This window comes from Oryx dammah, unplaced genomic scaffold (genome assembly GCF_014754425.2).
Source record: "Oryx dammah isolate SB20612 unplaced genomic scaffold, SCBI_Odam_1.1 HiC_scaffold_29, whole genome shotgun sequence".
Taxonomy (NCBI): Eukaryota; Metazoa; Chordata; class Mammalia; order Artiodactyla; family Bovidae; genus Oryx; species Oryx dammah.
Window position 1 is genome coordinate 13000898 of NW_024070213.1, and position 19762 is coordinate 13020659.

General features: G+C 55.6%; 2 protein-coding genes across 2 annotated transcripts; one reads left to right on the forward strand and one right to left on the reverse strand.

The window, feature by feature from the left end:
* Positions 1-1766: 1766 nt before the first annotated feature.
* Positions 1767-11057, forward strand: ITFG2 (integrin alpha FG-GAP repeat containing 2). Its single transcript, XM_040233723.1, has 12 exons — positions 1767-2006; positions 6038-6133; positions 6678-6719; positions 6813-6984; positions 7732-7871; positions 8218-8366; positions 8748-8845; positions 9018-9071; positions 9174-9265; positions 9469-9586; positions 9930-10103; positions 10271-11057. The coding sequence occupies exons 1-12, from the start codon at positions 1911-1913 to the stop codon at positions 10372-10374; spliced, it is 1335 nt and encodes a 444-aa protein (XP_040089657.1). The 5' UTR covers positions 1767-1910; the 3' UTR covers positions 10375-11057.
* Positions 11058-11467: 410 nt separating this feature from the next.
* On the reverse strand, positions 11468-19473 carry NRIP2 (nuclear receptor interacting protein 2). Its single transcript, XM_040233734.1, has 6 exons — positions 19103-19473; positions 15433-15588; positions 14263-14345; positions 13525-13646; positions 13250-13302; positions 11468-12946 (listed from the first exon to the last, which is right to left on the reverse strand). Exons 1-6 carry the CDS (start codon positions 19292-19294, stop codon positions 12854-12856), a joined length of 699 nt encoding a protein of 232 aa, XP_040089668.1. The 5' UTR covers positions 19295-19473; the 3' UTR covers positions 11468-12853.
* Positions 19474-19762: the final 289 nt, after the last annotated feature.

The window sequence follows — 19762 nt, forward strand, 5'->3', positions numbered from 1 at the left end:
TGGTGGACAGCGAGGCCTGGAGTGCTACAGTCTATGGGGTCGCAGAGAGTCGATACAACTGAGTGCTGAACTGAACTGATATGCGTGTGACCCAGGGCCTTTTGCATGGACCTTGCGTGCAACAGAAACCTGAGGGCACTGTGCCCAGCATTTGTCCAGACTGCCTCCTCTTGCTGTTCTGACCAGCTGCTCCCTGTCCTCATCTAATGAGCCATGAGAGCCACAGCACCTCTAGGACAAAAGTTGCCACCCCTCCCCAGCTCCCGGGCTTCCTTCCGCTGTCAGATGATTCCACTTCTCCAGCTAAGTCCCTAAGTTGTGTCTGACTCTGTCACTCCTATGGACTGTAGCCTGCCATGCTCCTCTGTCCCTGGAACATCCCAGACAAGAATACTGGAGTGGGTTGCCATTTCCTCCTCCAGGAGATCTTCCCAACCCAGGGATCGAACCTGCGTCAGCTGCATTGGCAGGCGGATTCTATACCACTGAGCCACCAGGGTAAGGTAGATGTCCTTATTTTTACAATGTTGACTCCTGAAAAACCCATGTGTAGATTAGTCTGGGCCTGCAGGCCTAAATCTGAAAACCGACTGAGCACCTGCAGAATCTCACAAGTAATAGTTTTGATGCTCTGACTGATGAGGCCCAAAGAAAGGCTGTGCTGGATTCAACATGGAAGGTTTCACTCCAAGTCTAGACTTGATGGGGACGTCCCATTTACACTACAGATGGAGGCCCCTGAGGAGGGCAAGAGCTTCGTGCTGGAGGGCCAGACCAGACCCAGAATCCCAGCAACCCTGATTTCTAGCCTGAGGACTTTTCTGGGAACTCTGACAGTCAATGACAGGATGTGGGTTTTTGCTCAAACAATTCTGGTTTGACTCAGGTCCATCACTTTCTGCCTTGCTATTTTATCTTGCTGAACCTGTTTTTTTCAATAAAAAATCTGGAATAGGCAGACAAGCTCACATGCACTACTTACATGAGGTAATATACGTGCAATGTGCCTTAAAAGTGACTTTCAAACTTTTACCTACAGAGCACACCCACCATGGAAAAAAAATTTCTTTACATAATAAGCCTGTATTCACACGTGTGTGGTCAGTCGCATCTGACTCTTTTCGACCCCATGGAGTGTAGCCAGGCAGGCTCCTCTGTCCAGTTAATTTCCCAGGCAAGAATACCACAGTGGGTTGCCATTTCCTCCTCCAGGGGATCTTCACAACACATGGATCCAACAGGTGTCTCCCGCAACTCACGAATCGGCAGGCAGATTCTTTACCACTGCGCCACCTGGGAAGCCCTACATACATGTATCAATATATACAATTGAAACAACGGTTTCACAGAAATAATACCTTACTACTTGAGATTACTTGGCTTTTTCTATCTCATTTTTTGAAAAGCTGGTCCGGTTCACTACCTTCATTTCAAGACTACTAAAGGGATGTTACAGTTTCGTTTTTATTAAAAAAACATTGTTGGAAACCACAGAGTCGTTGGTTATTACAGTTATGATTCTCAGGGATGGTCTGGGGGCTAGGAATCTTCACTGCCAGGGCAACAAAACACGAGGTCAAGGTTATTAGGTCAAGCCCTCGAGAGCCCTGTTGTCAAGGAAACGACTCAGCCCCGCCAGCTTCAGCAGACCCATACAGGCCACAACCTACGGAGAAGAGGAGTGGCCCGAAGCCCTGTCACTCAACTCAGGCTCGGGAGCCCCGCCCCCACGCCCGGCGCGCCCGGAAGGCCTGCCCCCTCGCCGAGGTTTAGCGAGGTAGGCCGCGATTGGAGGTTCAGGCGTTGACGAAGCTTTCCGCTTTGGGTGGCCTTTCCGCTCGGGCGGCTGTCGAGAGGGGCTCGGGGAACACTTAGCGGGGCTCTACCGTCCCTGAGCCCTCGGAAGTGCGATGAGGTCGGTTAGCTACGTACAGCGCGTAGCCCTAGAGTTCAGCGGGAGCCTCTTCCCACACGCCATCTGCCTCGGAGACGTTGACAACGACACGGTCGGTGCATGCGCACTGGAGACGCAGTCGTCTGCGCACGCGGGGCGGGGCCAGGGGCGGGGGAGGCGGCCGGCCCCTGCGTGCTGCGTGGGAGTGGACGGCGTGCCCTGCAGGCCGGGCGGTGCGGGCCGCGTGCGTGCGCACAGGCGCTAGGGGAAATGGACTGGGAGGGGCCGTGTGGGCAGCTCCGGTGTACGGCGTCTTGGCCGCGTTGGTCCGGAGCCCCGGTCCGGTGTGTCTTTCTAGGGGCTCGCGTAACGGGTCTGCTGCGTGGTTCAACGACTTGTGTCCAGGAGGAACCAATAAACTGCGTGGCCGGCTTACCCGCCCTTCCGTAGCCCGCTTCCCTTTCAGAGCCTGGGCAAATAAACACGGAGCGCGCGTGCGGCTCCGCAGGAGCACCTGCCGCCCGACCCGGCCTGGCCCGGTCCGCCGGACGGCTTTAGGCGCCTGGCCGGGGCGTCTTCGCCTGGCCAGCCATCCTTGGCCTGAGTTACAAGCTCAGTGTCCACCTCCCTTTCCTCCCCTTCCTTCTCCCGTCGTCAAAGTGTGTTAATACCAGTAGAGCAGGCCCGAACCGAGTCTGGTGCTCGGTGAAGGCTCAGGGACGCCTCAGCGTTGTCGTTAGTGTTGGATTGTGGTCCGAGGATTCCGAAATTTTGGGGAATTCAAAAGTGGACAGAACACTCCCACTGCGCGATAGTCACGATAATAGAGAAATGTCATGAGCCCATTGATTAAAATGTGCCAAGCTATCTAGGGTGGGGGCATCGAAGGGGGCCGTGGCTGTTGAGGGTGCGGGACGCTTTTTTCCCATAATCTCTATTTCACAGTCTAAATGCAAAGCACATTGTTGCCCTCCTCTGGCTACATGCGTCTCATCCTCACCTCCCTGTTCTATGCTCTCTTTTCCCTGGGAATACACTCAGTTCAGTTCAGTCGCTCAAGTCGTGTCCGACTCTTTGCGACCCCATGAATTGCAGCACGCCAGGCCTCCCTGTTCATCACCAACTCCCGGAGTTCAGTCAAACTCAAGTCCATCGAGTCAGTGATGCCATCCAGCCATCTCATCCTCTGTCGTCCCCTTCTCCTCCTGCCCCCCAATCCCTCCCAGCATCAGTCTTTTCCAATGAGTCAACTCTTCGCATGAGGTGGCCAAAGTACTGGAGTTTCAGCTTTAGCATTATTCCTTCCAAAGAACACCCAGGGCTGATCTCCTTTAGAATGGACTGGTTGGATCTCCTTGCAGTCCAAGGGACTCTCAAGAGTCTTCTCCAACACCACAGTTCAAAAGCATCAATTCTTTGGCGCTCAGCTTTCTTCACAGTCCAACTCTCACATCCATGCATAACTACTGGAAAAACCATAGCCTTGACTAGATGGACTTTTGTTGACAAAGGAATGTCTCTGCTTTTGAATATGCTATCTAGGTTGGTCATAACTTTTCTTCCAAGGAGTAAGTGTCTTTTAATTTCATGGCTGCAGTCACCATCTGCAGTGATTTTGAAGCCCCCCAAAATAAAGTCTGACACTGTTTCCACTGTTTCCCCATCTATTTCCCATGAAGTGATGGGACCAGATGCCATGATCTTCGTTTTCTGAATGTTGAGCTTTAAGTCAACTTTTTCACTCTCCTCTTTGGCTTTCATCAAGAGGCTTTTTTAGTTCCTCTTCACTTTCTGCCATAGAGCTAAAACATCCCACCCCTCACCCCCACCCCATCCGGCCCTGCCCCAGCCTCCTTTGCCCTGTGATGGGAAAGGTATTTTGAGGCCTCTTTGCTCTACCTCCTCTAGGGAGGAAAAAGTTATTCTCGTAAATTTGTATTATGTTTTCTGGGCTTTAGCGTTTCTTCATATACTAAGCAGTATAATTTTATGAGAAAATCAAGGGAGGCATTTTAGAGTAGTAAATTACCGAAGCAACTCTAGAGATAGTCATTTTCCATTTTATCTGATAGTCTTCTTTGTTTAAAAGGGAAGATATATGCCTTTTCTCATAGCTTCAGTGTCACTTTTTTTTTTTTTTTTGAAATCAAGTTGTACTTTTCTAACTGCATTCCACACTCAGTTCTGCAATATTAGGTATATTATACTACCCTTAAAAAAAAAGTTGTAAGCTCCATAATGACAGGAATTTTTAATCTTTTTTTCCACTGCTGTATTCTCTTCCTACACCTGTACTGCCTGGTGCATAATTAACACTCAATAAATGTTTGTTGACTAAATGAGGGTTGTTAAGAAAGGCAGATGTTATTATGTATCTCCAGGCAATTTGAGGGGCTTTGCCTGTTATCAACAAATGTAATTAAAAGAAGGGCAAGTAGGTGAGGTAGTTGGCTAGTGATGGGATGTGGTCCATTCAGCCTGCATGAGTGTGCATAGGCATTTTGTAACTGGTGCTCCAGGCCAATCTTTGGAGATTCCAGGCCAGAAAAAAAGACTTTTATTTCATCCTGATAAACCATTCACCTAAAGTTTTTTGCAAGTGATTTATTTGCTGCTAAGAGGGAGAAGCCAGGGATAGAATACACACCCACTCAGAGAGAACTCCCTTCCTTCCTGTTAGCATTTCTGAGTGTATCTGTGCTCTGCAGCTTGGTTCTTAGTGCCACCGAGTGACCTCCAGAGGCCAGGGCCAGGATGGACTGCAGAGGAGCACTCATGCTGGGGAGCAGGTGCGCTACCCTGGAAGGGTCCCCTTCCAGGACGCCTGCTGTGGCCTGGGTTCTGCCTGCTGAGCGGCACCTGCTTGCCCACTGCACTTAACCACACTGCTCTGTGAGTCTCATCCCTGCATCTGTGCCCTTGCTGATTGAGGTCCTTCTCAGCAGTTGTTAACTGCAAGTCTGTGGCATCTGTCTTTGGATCCCCACCAAAGATCTTTCCCTGAAAAAGAACTAAAGGGCTGACTGGGCATTCTCTTTGATTCTGAAAATTTGTCTATTAACGGAATTACCTGGCAGTCCAGTGGTTAAAACTCGGTGTTTCCACTGTGAAGGGCACAGGTTTGATTTTCTAGTCCAGAAACTAAAAGATTGCTCATGCTTCACCGCATGGCAAAAAATAAAAATCTCTTGAGAAAACAGTATTCATATGAGGACAGGAAGGGGTGTTAGATGTCCCCCTAAGGGGCAATCTTAAAACAACATCTGGAAATAGGTTTGTGGAGCCAGTTGGTTTTCATGGTATCCCCTTGAAAGGGCAGCCAGCCTTTGGGGAACCTCTGGGAAAGGAAGGCCCAGGTGTAAATGGTGAAGAGGCTCCAGACCCTCCTGGGAGCTTAGCCACCACTTGAGGGCACTAGAGGCCCAGAACTCAGATGACGCCCCTCAGGCACCTCCACCCGCCTTGTGTTCCCTCAGAGGCACCAATATCAAAAGGTCTTGTTGCTAGAGGAGGGAGTGCCCCAGAGCCACCACTGCTTTATTTGGCCTCTGATTAAATATGAACTCTGAAGGTAAATTCCCCAAGTGTGTTAGTCACTCAGTCGTGTCTGACTCTTTGTGACCCCATGGACTGTAGCCCACCAGGCTCCTCTGTCCATGGGATTCTCTAGGCAAGAATACTGGAGTGGGTTGCCGTTCTCTTCTTCAGGGGATCTTCCTGAACCCAGATCTCCTGCAGGGCAGGCAGATTCTTTACCATCTGAACCACCAGGGAAGCCCTAAATTCTCCCAAAGTTGCATATGTGGGGTTGTTTTCAAAACTTGTCCCAGGCATCAGGGTGAATTAGAAGAGCCAAAGGCAGGCAGGTAGGGCACTAAGCTGTTCAGATGTCAGGCTCTTCTGAGATGGATCGCAGATTCTGTATTGCCCCTCCTCTGAGCTGCCCTGCTCTCAAAGCCTGCACACCCCTGCCTGGAAATAAACTGGAAAACCATGGTTGTGTTGGTCTCAAAATATCTGTGATAAAGTCGATGAAGATACAGATTGAGGTCTTGTGGTTTCTGCACGGTGGGCTGAGCCTAGAAGGCCTTGCATGGCTCAGCAGGACCCCAGCCTAACCCTCTCTTCTCTCTCCATTTGAAGTTAAATGAACTGGTGGTGGGGGACACCAGCGGAAAGCTGTCAGTGTATAAGAATGATGATAGCCGGCCGTGGCTCACCTGCTCCTGCCAGGGAATGGTCAGTATTCAACCCTGGGTCCCTCCTGTCCAGGCACTGTCGAAGCTGGGGGCCCCCACCCAGCTCCCCAGCATGTGCTTGGCCACCAGCTCCTGGTTCAGGGCTCATTTGAGTCAGGGAGGGAGGCCCCCAGGCATAGCTCTCCCAGCTGTCACGACATGGGCGCACACGTACACAGCTGGGCTGGTTTTCATTTTATGTGGTGGAATGACTCCCTTAGTACTCATGGATCTGCATAGGTTGCCTGTTGGTATGAAGTACAGTAGAAAACGGGGGCGGTCATTTGATTATGTCTAGAAACGGGTAGTCTGGCTCCCTTGATGCATGTAGTTTTTGTTTTGTTTAAGCCCAAGTGGTCTTCGCTGCTTTAGGTCCACATACTGCTCTCTGGTACACAGGACCCAGAGCATGGTAACACGATTAGCACAACCTCTTGACGTGGGCCATGCGCATGCGCTTTCAGCGAATGATGGAGTTGCAAGGAGGTCAGGGAGCACTGGGGTCCCTGGGCGTGTCCCCCGAGCCCCTCTCTATTCTCTTGCAGCTCACTTGCGTTGGGGTTGGAGACGTATGTAATAAAGGAAAGGTAAGAAGCCCAGGGGCCTGCGGGCTTCTCTCAGCCCACCCCCGATTCCCGTGCTCTAACCGCCAGCCCCCTCCTCTGCCTCGTCTCATGCAGAACCTGGTGGTGGCCGTGAGTGCCGAGGGCTGGTTTCATTTGTGTGACCTGACGCCTGCCAAGTCCCTGGATGGTTCTGGGCACCACGAGACCCTTGGTGGGGAGGAGCAGCGCCCAGTCTTCAAGCAGCACATCCCTGCCAACACCAAGGTCATGCTGATCAGCGACATCGGTGGGCATGGCTGTGTTTGCAGGCAGCTGGGGAATAGGAGGTGGGGCAGCAGAGCAGAGGTCAAGGGACCAGGGGGGTCATCAGTATTCATCTGGGCGGTTGTTACGCATTTAACGCTGAGTTACTGCATTCCTGTCATAAACCAGGCATTGTCCTGGGCGCTGGGGTTGCAGTAGTGAATAAAACAGACAAAGATCATGGCCCTCTTGGATGTTTACAAGGTAGGGATAAAAAATAAGCAATAGAAATGGGGTAAGAGAATTAAATAGTACACTCGAAGTTATTGAGGAAATACATCAAGAAAGGGGCTGGAGGGTGTTGAGGGAGAGGTGGCTGTTCTGAGAGGAGTTGTCAGGGAAGTCTCTGCTGGGAGGGGTCATCTGAGCAACAGGTCAGGGTTGAGGGGAGTAAGCCCTCAAGGTCAAGGTCAGGGATGCGGGGCAGGTACTTGGGCCAGAGGCTGTCTGGAGGGTGTTGGTAGGGATATGGGTGCATCAAGGCACTGGAGTTGTGTATCCAGGGAAGAGATGACAGGCCCCATGAGGCAGCTGCCTGGTTCTGGATGCGAGGGAGGGCAGAGGAGTGGGTCCCAGGCTCCAGGGGTTGGGTGGCGGCTCAGCAGGTGGGCCTGAGGTTGAACCTGATTAAAAAGCGCTGGTGCTGGAGGGGTGGGGAGAGCGTGCTGGCAGGACTCAGCTGACTAAGGCATACTTGGCTCCAAACCCGCCTTATTTTCTGGATGCGCAGATGGTGATGGCCGTTGCGAGCTGGTGGTAGGCTACACAGACCGCGTGGTCCGGGCTTTCCGCTGGGAAGACCTGGGTGACAGCGCCGAGCACCCGATGGGGCAGCTGGTGTCGCTCAAGAAGTGGATGCTGGAGGGTCAGGTGAGCAGCTGAGGCCGGGACTGCAGCCCAGGAGTGGGGAGGGGCTCCCTCCTCCAGGGGACTTGGGGACGAGGCGCAGGCGGGAAGAAGGGAAAGTCACCCAGGGACCGAGACCCAGAGGAGTTCACTTCCAGTGAGAGTCTTAGCGGAGACTGCGGGTAACAGGCAGATAGGAAGGGCCGCTGTGCTGAGTTAAGGGTGTGGCGGTGTGGCGTGTCGCGGCAGGTGGTCCCTGTGGACTCTGCCCTTCCCCTGCTGCTGTCCTTGAAGGCTAAGGACGTGTCCCAGGGCTCCTACCCTACTGTCCCAGCCTCTGCAGGCTCCCCCTTCTCTTCCTCTGCTGCAGGTGGACAGTCTCTCAGTGACTCCAGGGCCCCTGGGGGTTCCTGAACTGATGGTGTCTCAACCAGGCTGTGCTTATGCGATTCTGCTGTGTACCTGGAACAAAGAGCCTGGGGCGCCCCCCACCTCTGAGGGACCCATGGAGGGCACTCGGTAAGGGGTGTGTGGGTCTGTGGACAGTGGGGTGCCTGGCACTGAGGTGGGCGCCCAGGGCTGTGGGCAGGTCTGTAGTTGGCAAGCTGTGTCGGCCAATTCTCCGCACCGGCACCAGAGCCCCATTAAGGAAGATTGTTCTGGGGCCAGGGAGTCCCTGCCATGAATTATGGCAACTGAGGAGGTTCCGGGGTTCCAGCTTGGCAGCTCCGCACTCTCTCCCGCTCTCTCGACATTCTCCCTGGGCCAGGCAGGCTGGGCTCTCAAGTCTCCAAGCTGGTTCACACCCTGGAAGCTCGTACAGAGATGAGCCCAAGGGGTTGGGAGAACCAGGTTCTCTTGGGCTCCCACTTAGCACCACCGCCACCCCCTTCCCCACAGGGAGACCCCGGCCGCCCGGGACGTTGTGTTGCACCAGACCTCTGGCCGCATCCACAACAAGAACGTCTCCACTCACCTAATCGGCAACATCAAGCGAGGTGGGGGCGGCGGGGGCTGGGTGGGGCGGCAGGTGCAGGGGTGAGTGGGGAGGAGGGGAGGTGTGGGGCCTCCCTCCGTCTCTAGCCGTCCCTCCCCACCCTCAGTGCCGGCTCTGATCTCACCTTTCCTTCTTCTGGTCCTTACCCCCATCCCAAACCCCTCCTCACCTAGGCCACAGCCCCAACAGCAGTGCCTCTGGCCTCTTTGCTCTCTGCACCCTAGATGGTGAGTCCCCTGGGTCAGCCGCGGGCCGTGCAGGGTGGGTGGTCATGTGCCCAGGTATCTGCGCAGAGATGGGGTCCCCAGCCGGCCTGCCTTTCCCCGCAGGGACCCTGAAGCTCATGGAGGAGGCGGATAGGCTCCTGTGGTCGGTGCAGGTGGACCACCAGCTCTTCGCCCTTGAGAAACTGGACGTCACGGTGAGCGGGACCTGGGGGAGGGGGGCGGCCCCCTCCTCCTCGGGCACCTTCAGTGGGGCCGCTCTCCCTCCACAGCCAAGTCTGCCCTCCTCTTAAGGCTCCCTGGAGAGGCCCGAGCCCCCTGAAGTAAGCAGCACCGCTGCAGGAGGCCTCTCTCAGAGGCTCCCGGCGCCCCCCTACATCCGCTGTCTGGCCTTTTCCAGGGCAACGGGCATGAGGAGGTGGTCGCCTGTGCCTGGGATGGCCAGACATACATCATCGACCACAACCGCACCGTCGTCCGCTTCCAGGTGGACGAGAACATCCGTGCCTTCTGTGCAGGTGGGACCCCGCCCCATGCCCAGCACACCTTTCCCCTTGCTCCAGTGACCTGAGGAGAGGGGTCATCACCTGAGAGAAGCTGCCCGTGTTCCCCGGGGCTGCCACTGAGACAGGAACTTGGCAAATACCCGCTGGGACGCCGTCCTGCCAGGGTGTCACTCCATGTCTGGAACGGACCAGATATCTTACTGTTTTCCTTGCTTTACTGAGTTCCCAACAGAGTAGAAACAAAAAGGGGCCTTCAGTGCACTGCTCGGCGTCTGGGGGTGGCTGCAAACTGCTGACACAAACACCCGTGGGGCCTGAGCCTCCCAACCTTGTCTCCCCATCCCCGACCCCCCAGGCCTGTATGCCTGCAAAGACAGCCGCAACAGCCCCTGCCTCGTGTACGTCACCTTCAACCAGAAGATCTACGTGTACTGGGAGGTGCAGTTGGAGCGGATGGAGTCCACCAACCTGCTCAAAGTGCTGGAGGCCCAGCCGGAGTTCCGGGAGCTGCTGGGAGAGCTGGGCGTGGGTGAGCCCCGGGATTGGTGGGGCTGCTGGGAGAGCTGGGCGTGGGTGAGCCCCGGGATTGGCGGGGCTGCTGGGAGAGCTGGGCGTGGGTGAGCCCTGGGGCCCATGGCTGTAGGCTCCCAGTGGCACAGGTCCCAGCAGACCCATCAGCCTCCGTCTCACCCTCAGATCCTGATGAGCTGCCCGCCACCCGCGCCCTGCTTCACCAAACCCTCTACCATCCAGACCAGCCTCTACAGTGTGCCCCCGTGGGCCCCCAGGACCCCACCTAGCTGGACCGGCTTCCTGGCAGAAAAAGGAGCCTTCTGAACCTCCCCACCGCCCCCTACCCCCAGCTATCTGGCATCTGGAAGACAGGGAGTACACATTACAGGGGAAGGATGGCGGCACCCTTGGGTGCTGGGGACTGTAGACCTCCTGGCCGTCTTGGTGAAGGAAGAGACAAGCTGCCCCTCTGCCCGTTTCCTTGTGTACCTCACCCGTCCCGTTAGCAGGCACTGCCCCTCCCCAGAGCCCCCCACTCCTATTGTTTGTGAGGAGTGGCTACTCAGGGCCCCCTACTTGTGGGGCCCCAACTTGAAACCAGGCTTTGGGGCCAGAAGTGTGAGGGCAGTGAGGGCCCAGCCCCCACAAGTTCCGTCTCCTGCAGCCCCAGGTGACTGACTTTACATTCCTGGAACATTCCTGTTACAGGGATAGCGAACCGCAGATCTTCCACCGTGGTGGGGTTACACCCTTGTTAACCCGTCATAGGTTGAAAGTATCGTTAAGTGGAAAATGCATTTCCCATACCCCACCTGCTGAACATCACGGCTTAGCTTTCTCTGTGTTAACTGTGCTCCAAGCACTTATATCAGCCTGCAGTTGGACACAATCACCTAAAGCAAGCCTCTTGTAATAAAGTGTCATTACAAAAGTGTTAGAATAAAGTGGGTATCTCATGGGATTTACTAAATACTGTACTGAAAGTGAGAAACACAGTGGTGACTGTGGGTACAGAATGGTTGTATGTTGGTTGTTCACGCTCATGAGTTTAAAATCTGATGTGGGTTTTCGATCCCAACAACAATCAGAATGGTACCCGGTGCTCTTTATATCCCTTCTGCTGTGGATTCCTCTGCTCCGAGTCAGTGGTTTTCACATTGCAGGTTGCATGTCCATGCACATGTGTGTGCCGAGGGCAAAGTAGAATGTCCCTACCGTGTGTGAGCTGTGTTCAGAGGAAGTGGAAAACCTGTACTCTCAGTTACGCTGACCCCAGCCAGAAGGTCACCCTGGGGGAAGGTCCACACTCATATTTCCTTCTGTGTGGGAGTATAGGCAGCGCAATCATGTAGCGTACTAGAAGCAGAGAAGGATACCAGCTTAGAGAAACAGGTGTTTATTCCAACAAAGTCAGTGCTGAGCGGAGGGCATTCTTGGGCCTGGGGTCTACAATGGCAGAAGCAACAGGTGGAAGGGAGAGGAACAAGGTGAAACCCAGGAGCGTAGGGATCATGGAGGGTGACAGCAGGGGCCAGCACACTTCCACACCTGTGCCAGGGAGCCCCTCCTCTGGGTGCCAGGGACGTAGCTGAGGAAGGTATGCCTAGGGGGCATGGCCTTTCCTGGGCCTGCTCTGGTCTAACCTAGTCTGGGCTCCGGGTTTTGTTTCCAACCCAGGGGATATAGTCCCCTAGTCAGGTTAGTTACACCACTGTTTTACCCTTCCTCCAGATTTGAGAGACCAGCCAGAAGGACACCAGGTGCCTGGGCCTTAAGGTTTGGGATCCTCTGTTCACAGTGAAGGTAGCAGAGCCTCCTTGGGTTTTTACTGGACTCAGGGCTGGGGTGGGGTGGGGGTTGGGAAGAGCTACGGTGCCAGAGAAGATGAGCTCAAGCTCAGGAGGCCAGAGGTGAGGGATGGGAAGAAGGTCGAATGAGGTGGATAGTTCTGGAAGTAAGGAATACTAGCTAGGTAAAGTTGGTGCTGACAATCCCACCAACCCATCTGGCTTGGGGGGCAGTTCTCCACGTGTGCCCCCACTTGAAGTTCAGGCACCCCACAGGTGAGAAAGCAGGTGGAGGGCAAGTGTTTGGAGTAAGTCATAGAGGTATATCCAGGGTTTGCACAGGGCAATCAAACAATAACTGGCTTCAATCGTTTGTAGCCCCCAGAAAAGGCAACTGATGAAAGAGCCCGCAGCCTCATGGACCGGGCGCTCCTCTCCCGACACGTCCCCATCATGACGACAGTTTCTCTTTCGCTCAGCTGAGCACAGAATCAGAAATGTGGACCAGCAGGGCCAGGGCCCGGGGCCGGTGAGGGGGCAGGCTAGTTGTGAGGTGAGCAACGTGGAATCAAGGCCTCGAGGGTGTTCAGGCTGGACGGGGCAGGCAGGGACAGGCAGCAGGCTGCAGCCTCAGACTCGGGGCACCCTGCCATGCCAGGGCCCAGCCCAGAGCCCCGCTTTGCCGATGTCCTTTTCTGCAGTCCTGATGCGACTCTGTTCTAGGGAGGGGATGAGAGAGGACGGGGAAACCAGAACCCTGAGGTCTCGAGCCCTTTCTAGGGATCGCTCTTCCCAGGAGGCAGGGCAGGTGCTGAGAAGCAGAGGAGCGTGGCCGCCCACCAGGGAGAAGGGACAGCGGGGTCAGGGTGGTGACAGGAGGGACAGTCCGCAGCTACCCGGCTCTAGTCATGCCCCATCCCCCAGGGCTTCGCCTCCTGAGGCAGGTTTTCCCCCAGGGGACTGTCCGGGGCTGCCGTCGTCACTGGCCCGGCTCTTGGTGCAAAGGCAGGAAGGGCAACTCTGAGAACGGGGCTTTCAGCCGCAGCACATGATGCTCCAGGTCGATGCAGCACTGTAGGTGGGGGCAGTGAGCTCACCTGGGCAGGTGACCCCCTTCCTTCCCACCACGCCCTACTCCTTGTGCCTCCCTGTTTTCATGCACCCAGACCACTGTCGAGAAGGGGCCAAGTTCTCCATGTTCTTCAATTGTGGGCAGATAAGGAACCTCTAAGGAAGTGAGGATAAAATTCCACGTCCCCAACTCCATTCTTATGGGATGGAGCCTGGTCCACGCTCCCACACCCACACCTCCTACCTCTTTTTCCCGGGCCCCGGGTCAGGCCAGGGTGTGGTACCAGCATGAGCATTGCCTTACCTGGAGAGAAAGCAGGGTCTGCAGGCCAAGGCACAGTTCAGGACTCTCCACATCTGCGGGAACGATTTGAGGACACTGCTGTCCCCCGTCAGCCCTCACCCTTCTCTGCCCACCCCCACCCAGGCCCGAGAACCTGGGGGATAATGGGAGCATCTTGGGAGTGGGGTGCCTCGTCTGTGTTGGCCGGAGCTGAGAGGCTCTGCCTTTGCCCCACCCAGGAGGGAGAGCTAGAATTGCTGAGACAGACACTGGGCTCTGACGGAGCGAGGACTTACCTACCACCTGAGCTGAACACTCCACGGTCTCCTGGCCCAGCTGTAGCTCCAGCTGCTCCACCAGGCCTGGGGGCGCCGGGTGCAGGTCCCCACCTGGGGCTTTTAGGACCCTCTTCCCTAACCTGTGGTTGGGAAGCAGGGCTTATGGCCACCACAGCCCCCACCCTCACCCCATTAATGTCCCTCCCACCACATTTTGGGTTTGCAGCCCATCCCTGGCCCCACGTAAAGTCTAAATCAAGTCTTAATCAGCCAGAGCCCCCACCAACTCTTTAAAAAAAAAAGAAAACCGTTTTATTGGGACTTCCCTGGTAGTCCTGTGGTTAAGATTCCGAGCTTCCATGACAGGGAGCTCGGGTTCAATCAGGGTACTAAAATCCCACATGCTGCGTAGAATGGCCAGAGAGTTTGTTACACATTTTTTTAAAAAATCAATAATAGCTTTATTGGGATATATAGTTCATATATATAGTGAAAGTCACTTTTTTTGTGACCAAGCCATGCAGCTTATGGGATCTCAGTTCCTCAACTAGGGATTTAAACCTGGGTCACAGCAGTGAAAGCCCAGAGTCCTAAACCCTAGACCACCAGGGAACTGCCAAAGGTCACCCTTTTAAAGTAGACAGCAGAGTTCTGCAACCATCACTACCTAATTTCAGAATATTTCCATCATCCTGAAAAGAAGCCCCTCGTGCACACGTGCGCACACACACACACACACACACACACCTGCCTTACCCCAGGCGGCTGAGACATCCAGCAGAGATCTGATTGTACTGGGTGCCTGTGTCCACCGCCACCTGAAGCTCCTGGTCCCGGCACTGAGAAAAGGGAAGGGTCTCCGTGAGTCCCTGGGGGCGGGGCTGGCGGGGGGGCAGGCACAAGGAGGAATGGGCTGAGATTGACTCTATCATATTTCCCAGCCCCTGATAAGTCCCTTTCAGAAATGAGTGAAGGGAGTAAACTGAGTCTTTAAGAGGGATTCTTCTGGGGGTCATACAGTTGAGGCAGAAGTGGATCAGATCAAGAGTTGTGAGTGGTGAATGCATACGTTTGGGGAGAATTCCATCAGAAGTAGAGGAACCGAATGGAAGTCCTTCTGCTGAGAGGAGGGCTGAGCGCATCCTGTTGGAGGGATCTGGGGTGTGAGTGAGGAGGGGTGGGGGCGGGGACCACGGCACCGATAAGGAAACGAGATGCTAGGAACCAGATTCGCCACTGCAGGTGAAGGATGAGGCTGCTTTCTTTTGGATAAAAACAGACGTTCGAGTTTGCACTTGATACCACAAAACAAGTCATTTCCTCCTCCTACGCGTTTGCTGAGGTCTGCTGTGTATGGCAGGTGGGAGGGCCAGCAGAGGAGGCTGCTCCCCTGGAGGCAGTGGTGTGGGGAGGGTCACTGGTTCGGGGAGAGAGTGTCTAGGCCTGGGGGTTGAGGGGCTAGAACCTTAGATGTTGAGCCAGAGGAAAGGCCCTTCCATCAGGAAAGTCAGGGGACCGATCCTGGAGGAGGTGACAGCTGGGGCCGGAAGGACATGGGACAACACCCAAGAGCAGGCAGAGGAGGCGCCCAGCAAAAGTTGGGCAGGAGGGAGCGGGCGTGTATCAGGGAGGGCTCAGAGATGACAAAGCTGTGGCCTGGAGCGTGAGCTTTCCCAGGAGGGCTGCGTTACCCACACAGAGTCGTTTTATGTGCAGAGCACACTCCAGTTTAAAGAGAGGATGCTTGGCTCATGGAAAAGGAGTCCTGTGGACCTTGGAAGATGCGGAGGCAGGGAACAAAGAACGTGGAGGACCCCAGTTCTAGGCCCAGGCTCGGGGAGGAGTGCCCTGGCTCCCCACCCCTCCTCACCTCCGGGGCAGAAGGGAGGGTGGGTGAGGGGAGCCGGGCCCAGGAGAGGGTCTCACCTTGCAGTTGACCAGAAGCGCTGGCCTCTCGGGCTTGCTGGTCTTCGTCCTGCTCTCCTGGCCGTGGATCGGGGCCTGCGCCCGGGGAAGCTCCCCCTGAGGCCGGCCCGGGCTCCCCTCTACCACCAGGCGTCTCTGGATCACGCTGTGTGGCTGCTGCTCCATCACAAAACGTGGATATGCTGAACCCCAGGGCCCCGTCTGCTCGGTCCCCCAGCTCACAAGTCCCATGCTCTCCTGCCCAGCCCCACACCTGGCCTGAGTCTCCCAGGAGTAAGAAGGGGCAGAAGCTTCCCCAACGGTCCCAGCGGTCAGATCATGATAGCAGAGCGAGCCCCAGCATCAAATCATGCTGGTTTCCAGGGCCCCAATGGATAGCTCAGTGATGGAGAGATGGGGGGAGGGGAGGGGTCCGTCCTGAGTTAAGACTCGACCTCGCAGGCACTGGTGTGATGCTGGGAGGCAGGTGGCAATTCTGTCTCCTGTCTACAACACAAATTTGGGGACATTTTTTCTTTTTTCCTTCCTCTGACCTCATTCTTCCATGGGATACAGATCCCAGGGTTGACAGTGTGATGAAAAGAAGTCAAAGAAACAAGAACAAAGAAGGAAAGTCCCAATCTTCTCCACTAGGAAGCTGGGAGCCATCCTCCTGTCCTTCACCCACAGCCGTGCTGCCCCGTCCAGCCACTTCTCAGTTCCTCCAGTTTCACCTCCTGTGTTTACAGCCCACCTCGTCTTCTGCTACTGACTCATTCGGCACAGCTCTCCCGCATCCCTGGGATGCCTCCGTTAGTCCATAAGAACCTGCCTCTCGAATCCACCTGCTCAAAGCCAGGGAGTCTCTGAGACTGCTACTCCAAGTGCCATCCCCAGATCAGCAGCTTTACTGTCACCCATTAGAAGCACAGAATCACGACCTACTGAATCAGAACGTTGTTTTAACAGGACGTGCAAATAACCTGTGTGAACCTCATTTTAACAAGATGTGCAAATGACCCACATGCACAGGAAAGTTTGAGAAGCGCAAAGCAACCCATCAGACTAAACCTGTCCCTCCCTTGCTTGAAATCCATCAGAGGGACCTCCCTGGTGGTCCAGTGGCTAAGACTCTGTGCTCCCAATGCAGGAGACCTGGGTTCAATCCCTGGTCAGGGAACTAGAGTCCACATGCTGCAAACGATACCACATGTCACAATGAAGAATTGGCACAATCAAATAAATAAACTTTTTAATATTAAAAAAAAGAAATTCATCAGAGCGTGCCTCTCCCCACTTTGCTTGCCTGGAGGCAACAGCCTGGTGAGCTGGCCACTGCCTCATCTCCCTCTGCTGCCCTGCCTGGGCCAGGCTGTCCAGGCCTCTGCCCCTGCTCATCCCTCCTCCTGAAAGTCCTCACCCTTCTCTAGGCCAGCCTGGGTGACTGGCTCAACTCACTTGTTCAGAAACTGCTCTCTGGAGGGAGGCTTTGATTTTCAGTCTGGGGTTCCAAGAGCATACTGTCATCCAGGCAGGGTTCACCTCCTCCAGGAAGCCCTCTCTGACCTCTTTGCGTTCTTCCGTCCACACACCAGGTGGGGGCAGTGTTGCATCTCTTGTCCCCCGCCCCCTGTCTGTCATGCATCTCACCGCTGTTTTCTGCCCTTGAGGTCAGGTTTGTTACTCCTCTTCATATCCCAGGGCTCGGCTCGGCATACAGTAGGCACTCAATAAATGCCCACCGAAGAACGACTGTGTCCCTCTAGGCTCCACACATGATTTCTCACCTGCCCTCTTTCCATGAGAGCCTGGGACTGTTTTTCTACCCTGGGCTTAATGAGGCCCTTGAGGCTGCTCCTGCCGGCAGGCTGCCAGCAGAAAACCCAGCTCTGGGAAAAGGGGCGGCGAGTGCTGGGAGCGGCTGGGACAGGCGGCCCGCCCACCTTTCCCACGAGGGGCACAGGCTCTGATCCTACTCCCATGCAGCGTGCTCCAGAGTCATCCAGGGAGGGAGACAGGGTCCCCCTAACTGCTGTGTCTTCACTCCCCAAGCCACACAAGATAACTGCTCCAGATCAATCTGAGCGGTCCTGAGGGCAGAAGGCCGAATCTCCATGGTGGAGCAGCAGTGTTACTAGAGCCCCTTTGCCAGATGAAGATGGGCCGATGAGAGCCAAGAACCTGCTTCCCTGGTCCCTTGGGGTCTCAGCTGTGCCCACTGCTAGCAAGGCCGTTCTCTGAACTGAAATCTCAGACTGCTCACTTTTCCCTTGAGTGAGGGTGCCGTTGGGCTGGGTTCCTTGAGGGGGAACATTTGGCTGGGAGGCATGTGGAGAGGGAGGGCTGGTTCAGGAAGAGAAGTGAGGGGCTGAGTCTGGCTCCAGGTTTCTGGGGAGAGGGGACTGCTGGAGTGGCCCGAGGTCCCCCGGAAATGGCCTCAAATGCCTCCCCTTGCGGGGTCCCTCCTCTCCAATCCCCTGCCTACTAGGTGAGAGAGGCGACAGGGTGCCCCCAGCCCTTCTACAGAAGCTCTCTTCTCTCCTGAGCCAGAGGCCAGAGCCATCTTGTCTTCTCTGGACCCTGTGAACCTCACTTTCTCTCTCAGGCTAAATGGAGGAGTAAGAGTAACTGGAGAAGGGACTTCCCTGGGTGTCCAGCAGCTAAGACTCTGTGCTCCCAATGCAGGGGGCCCAGGTTCCATCCCTGGCGGGGACCTAGATCCCACCTGCTGCAACTAAGAGTTTGCATGCCACAGCTAAGACCCAGCACAGCCAAAATAAATAAACATTAAAACAGAGGAGCAGCTAGAGGAATAACAGCCTTTAGATGGTGCTCCCTATTTCCCAAGCACTGTGCTAAGCCCTCTACAGGTTTAGCTGATGTAACCCTGACATTCCCTATGCGCTACAACCTGTTATTTTTCTCTTCACGTAACAGATGAAGAAACCAAGGCTCAGAGACAGAAAGTAACTTGCTCCAGTTGCTAAGTGCTGGAGCCAGGCTCTGAACCTAAGATTCCAGGCTCTGCAGAAGCCCACACTTTCAGCCCTTCCTTCTGTCGGAGCTGGAGGGGAGCGAGCGTATGCAGCTGTCCCCTGACTCACCCACCCCTTGGTGGGTGCTCCCTGACCTGGTATCCTTGGAGGGGGCGGGGGGGCACAGCTACTGCAGGGGGATGGAAGGAAAGGAACCTGGAAGGGCCACATCAACTAGGAGGGAGCCGGGGGTCCCTGAGGAACCAGGTGCCCAGGCCAGAGCCATGGGAAACGCTGGTATTCTAGCAGGGGTGAGGGCGACAGGCAATGAATGTCCAGTCCCCGTGTGCCTGGACCTGTGGTTTTGGGAGAGGAGCGAATCACAGCCTTGAACCCACCGGTTCTCCGGGTCCAGCAGTAAACCGCCCCCTGCAAGCCTCTGCTCTAACTGGTGCTCTTCACCTCCCCGGAGGGAAGCCTGGAGCTTTCTAGGGAAGCTGAGCAATAGATAGGGTCCCCCAGAGCCATCAAGCCGTGGCAACAGCCCAGTGAGGAGCCAGGAATGGTCAAGGTGAACCCATAAGTCAGAGCCACCTCCCCCCACCCCAGGGGCAGGCAGGTGTCTGGAGGCTTGGGGTCTTCACTCTCCCAGCAGAGCCAGAGAAGGTGGGGGTCCCGGCCTCCCCGGGGGAGGGGAGGGGAGAGGGCAGCCTCACCCAGTCCTTGGAGGTGCCGAGCCTCTTGAGGCCGTCCAGGGGCAGCAGGTCGGCCGAGTCCTTGTGCAGGAACTGGGTGGCCTGTCTGAGCCGGCGCTGCTGGCTCAGCCGGGCTCGGCCCCGAAGCTCTGCCTCCCGGCCCCTGTCCCCAGCATCGCCCTCCTCCCGTGGGGCCTCCGGCCTGATGTTCATGGCCCCCTTGGAGCGGAAAAGGGGCTCCTGAGTGGTCCTGCCCTCCGTGCTCCCTGCCTCTGCAGCCCCTGCTGCGTCCCAGCTGCGGCTCTCCTGACAGGAGGGTCGTCTCGGTGGGAAGAAGACAGGAAATAAATAACGTGCAGGAGCAGCCGCGTCAGACACCAATTTCCAGAGCTTGCAGTAGAGGGAGCGGGGCTCCGGCTGGAAAAACCCAGCCCTGGAGGAGGTGGGGGGAGTGGTGGTTGGCAGGGCTGCAGCTGGCAGGCTCTGCAGCCTCTCTAGCTCTGGGGTCCTGGCTGGAGTGGGTGGTGGAGCAGTGTGTGTGTGTGTGCACGCGTGTGTGGCTGAGGGGGTGAATCTGTGCTGTAAACTGTCAGGGTATCTGTGCCAGGTGGTTGGAAAGGCAGCATGTGTCAGTGTGCAGGGGCAGGTGTGAGATGCAGGACAAATATCCCTGGGCATGTG

Coding starts and splice junctions, on each gene's coding strand:
- ITFG2 (XM_040233723.1), top strand. CDS start 1,911: ATGAGGTCGGTTAGCTACGTACAGCGCGTAGCCCTAGAGTTCAGCGGG. Junction 2,007..6,037: donor GAGACGTTGACAACGACACG/GTCGGTGCATGC, acceptor CTCCATTTGAAG/TTAAATGAACTGGTGGTGGG. Junction 8,846..9,017: donor AATCGGCAACATCAAGCGAG/GTGGGGGCGGCG, acceptor CTCCTCACCTAG/GCCACAGCCCCAACAGCAGT.
- NRIP2 (XM_040233734.1), bottom strand. CDS start 19,294: ATGAACATCAGGCCGGAGGCCCCACGGGAGGAGGGCGATGCTGGGGAC. Junction 13,647..14,262: donor GGATGTCTCAGCCGCCTGGG/GTAAGGCAGGTG, acceptor TCCCAACCACAG/GTTAGGGAAGAGGGTCCTAA. Junction 12,947..13,249: donor AGACCCTGCTTTCTCTCCAG/GTAAGGCAATGC, acceptor CCCCACCTACAG/TGCTGCATCGACCTGGAGCA.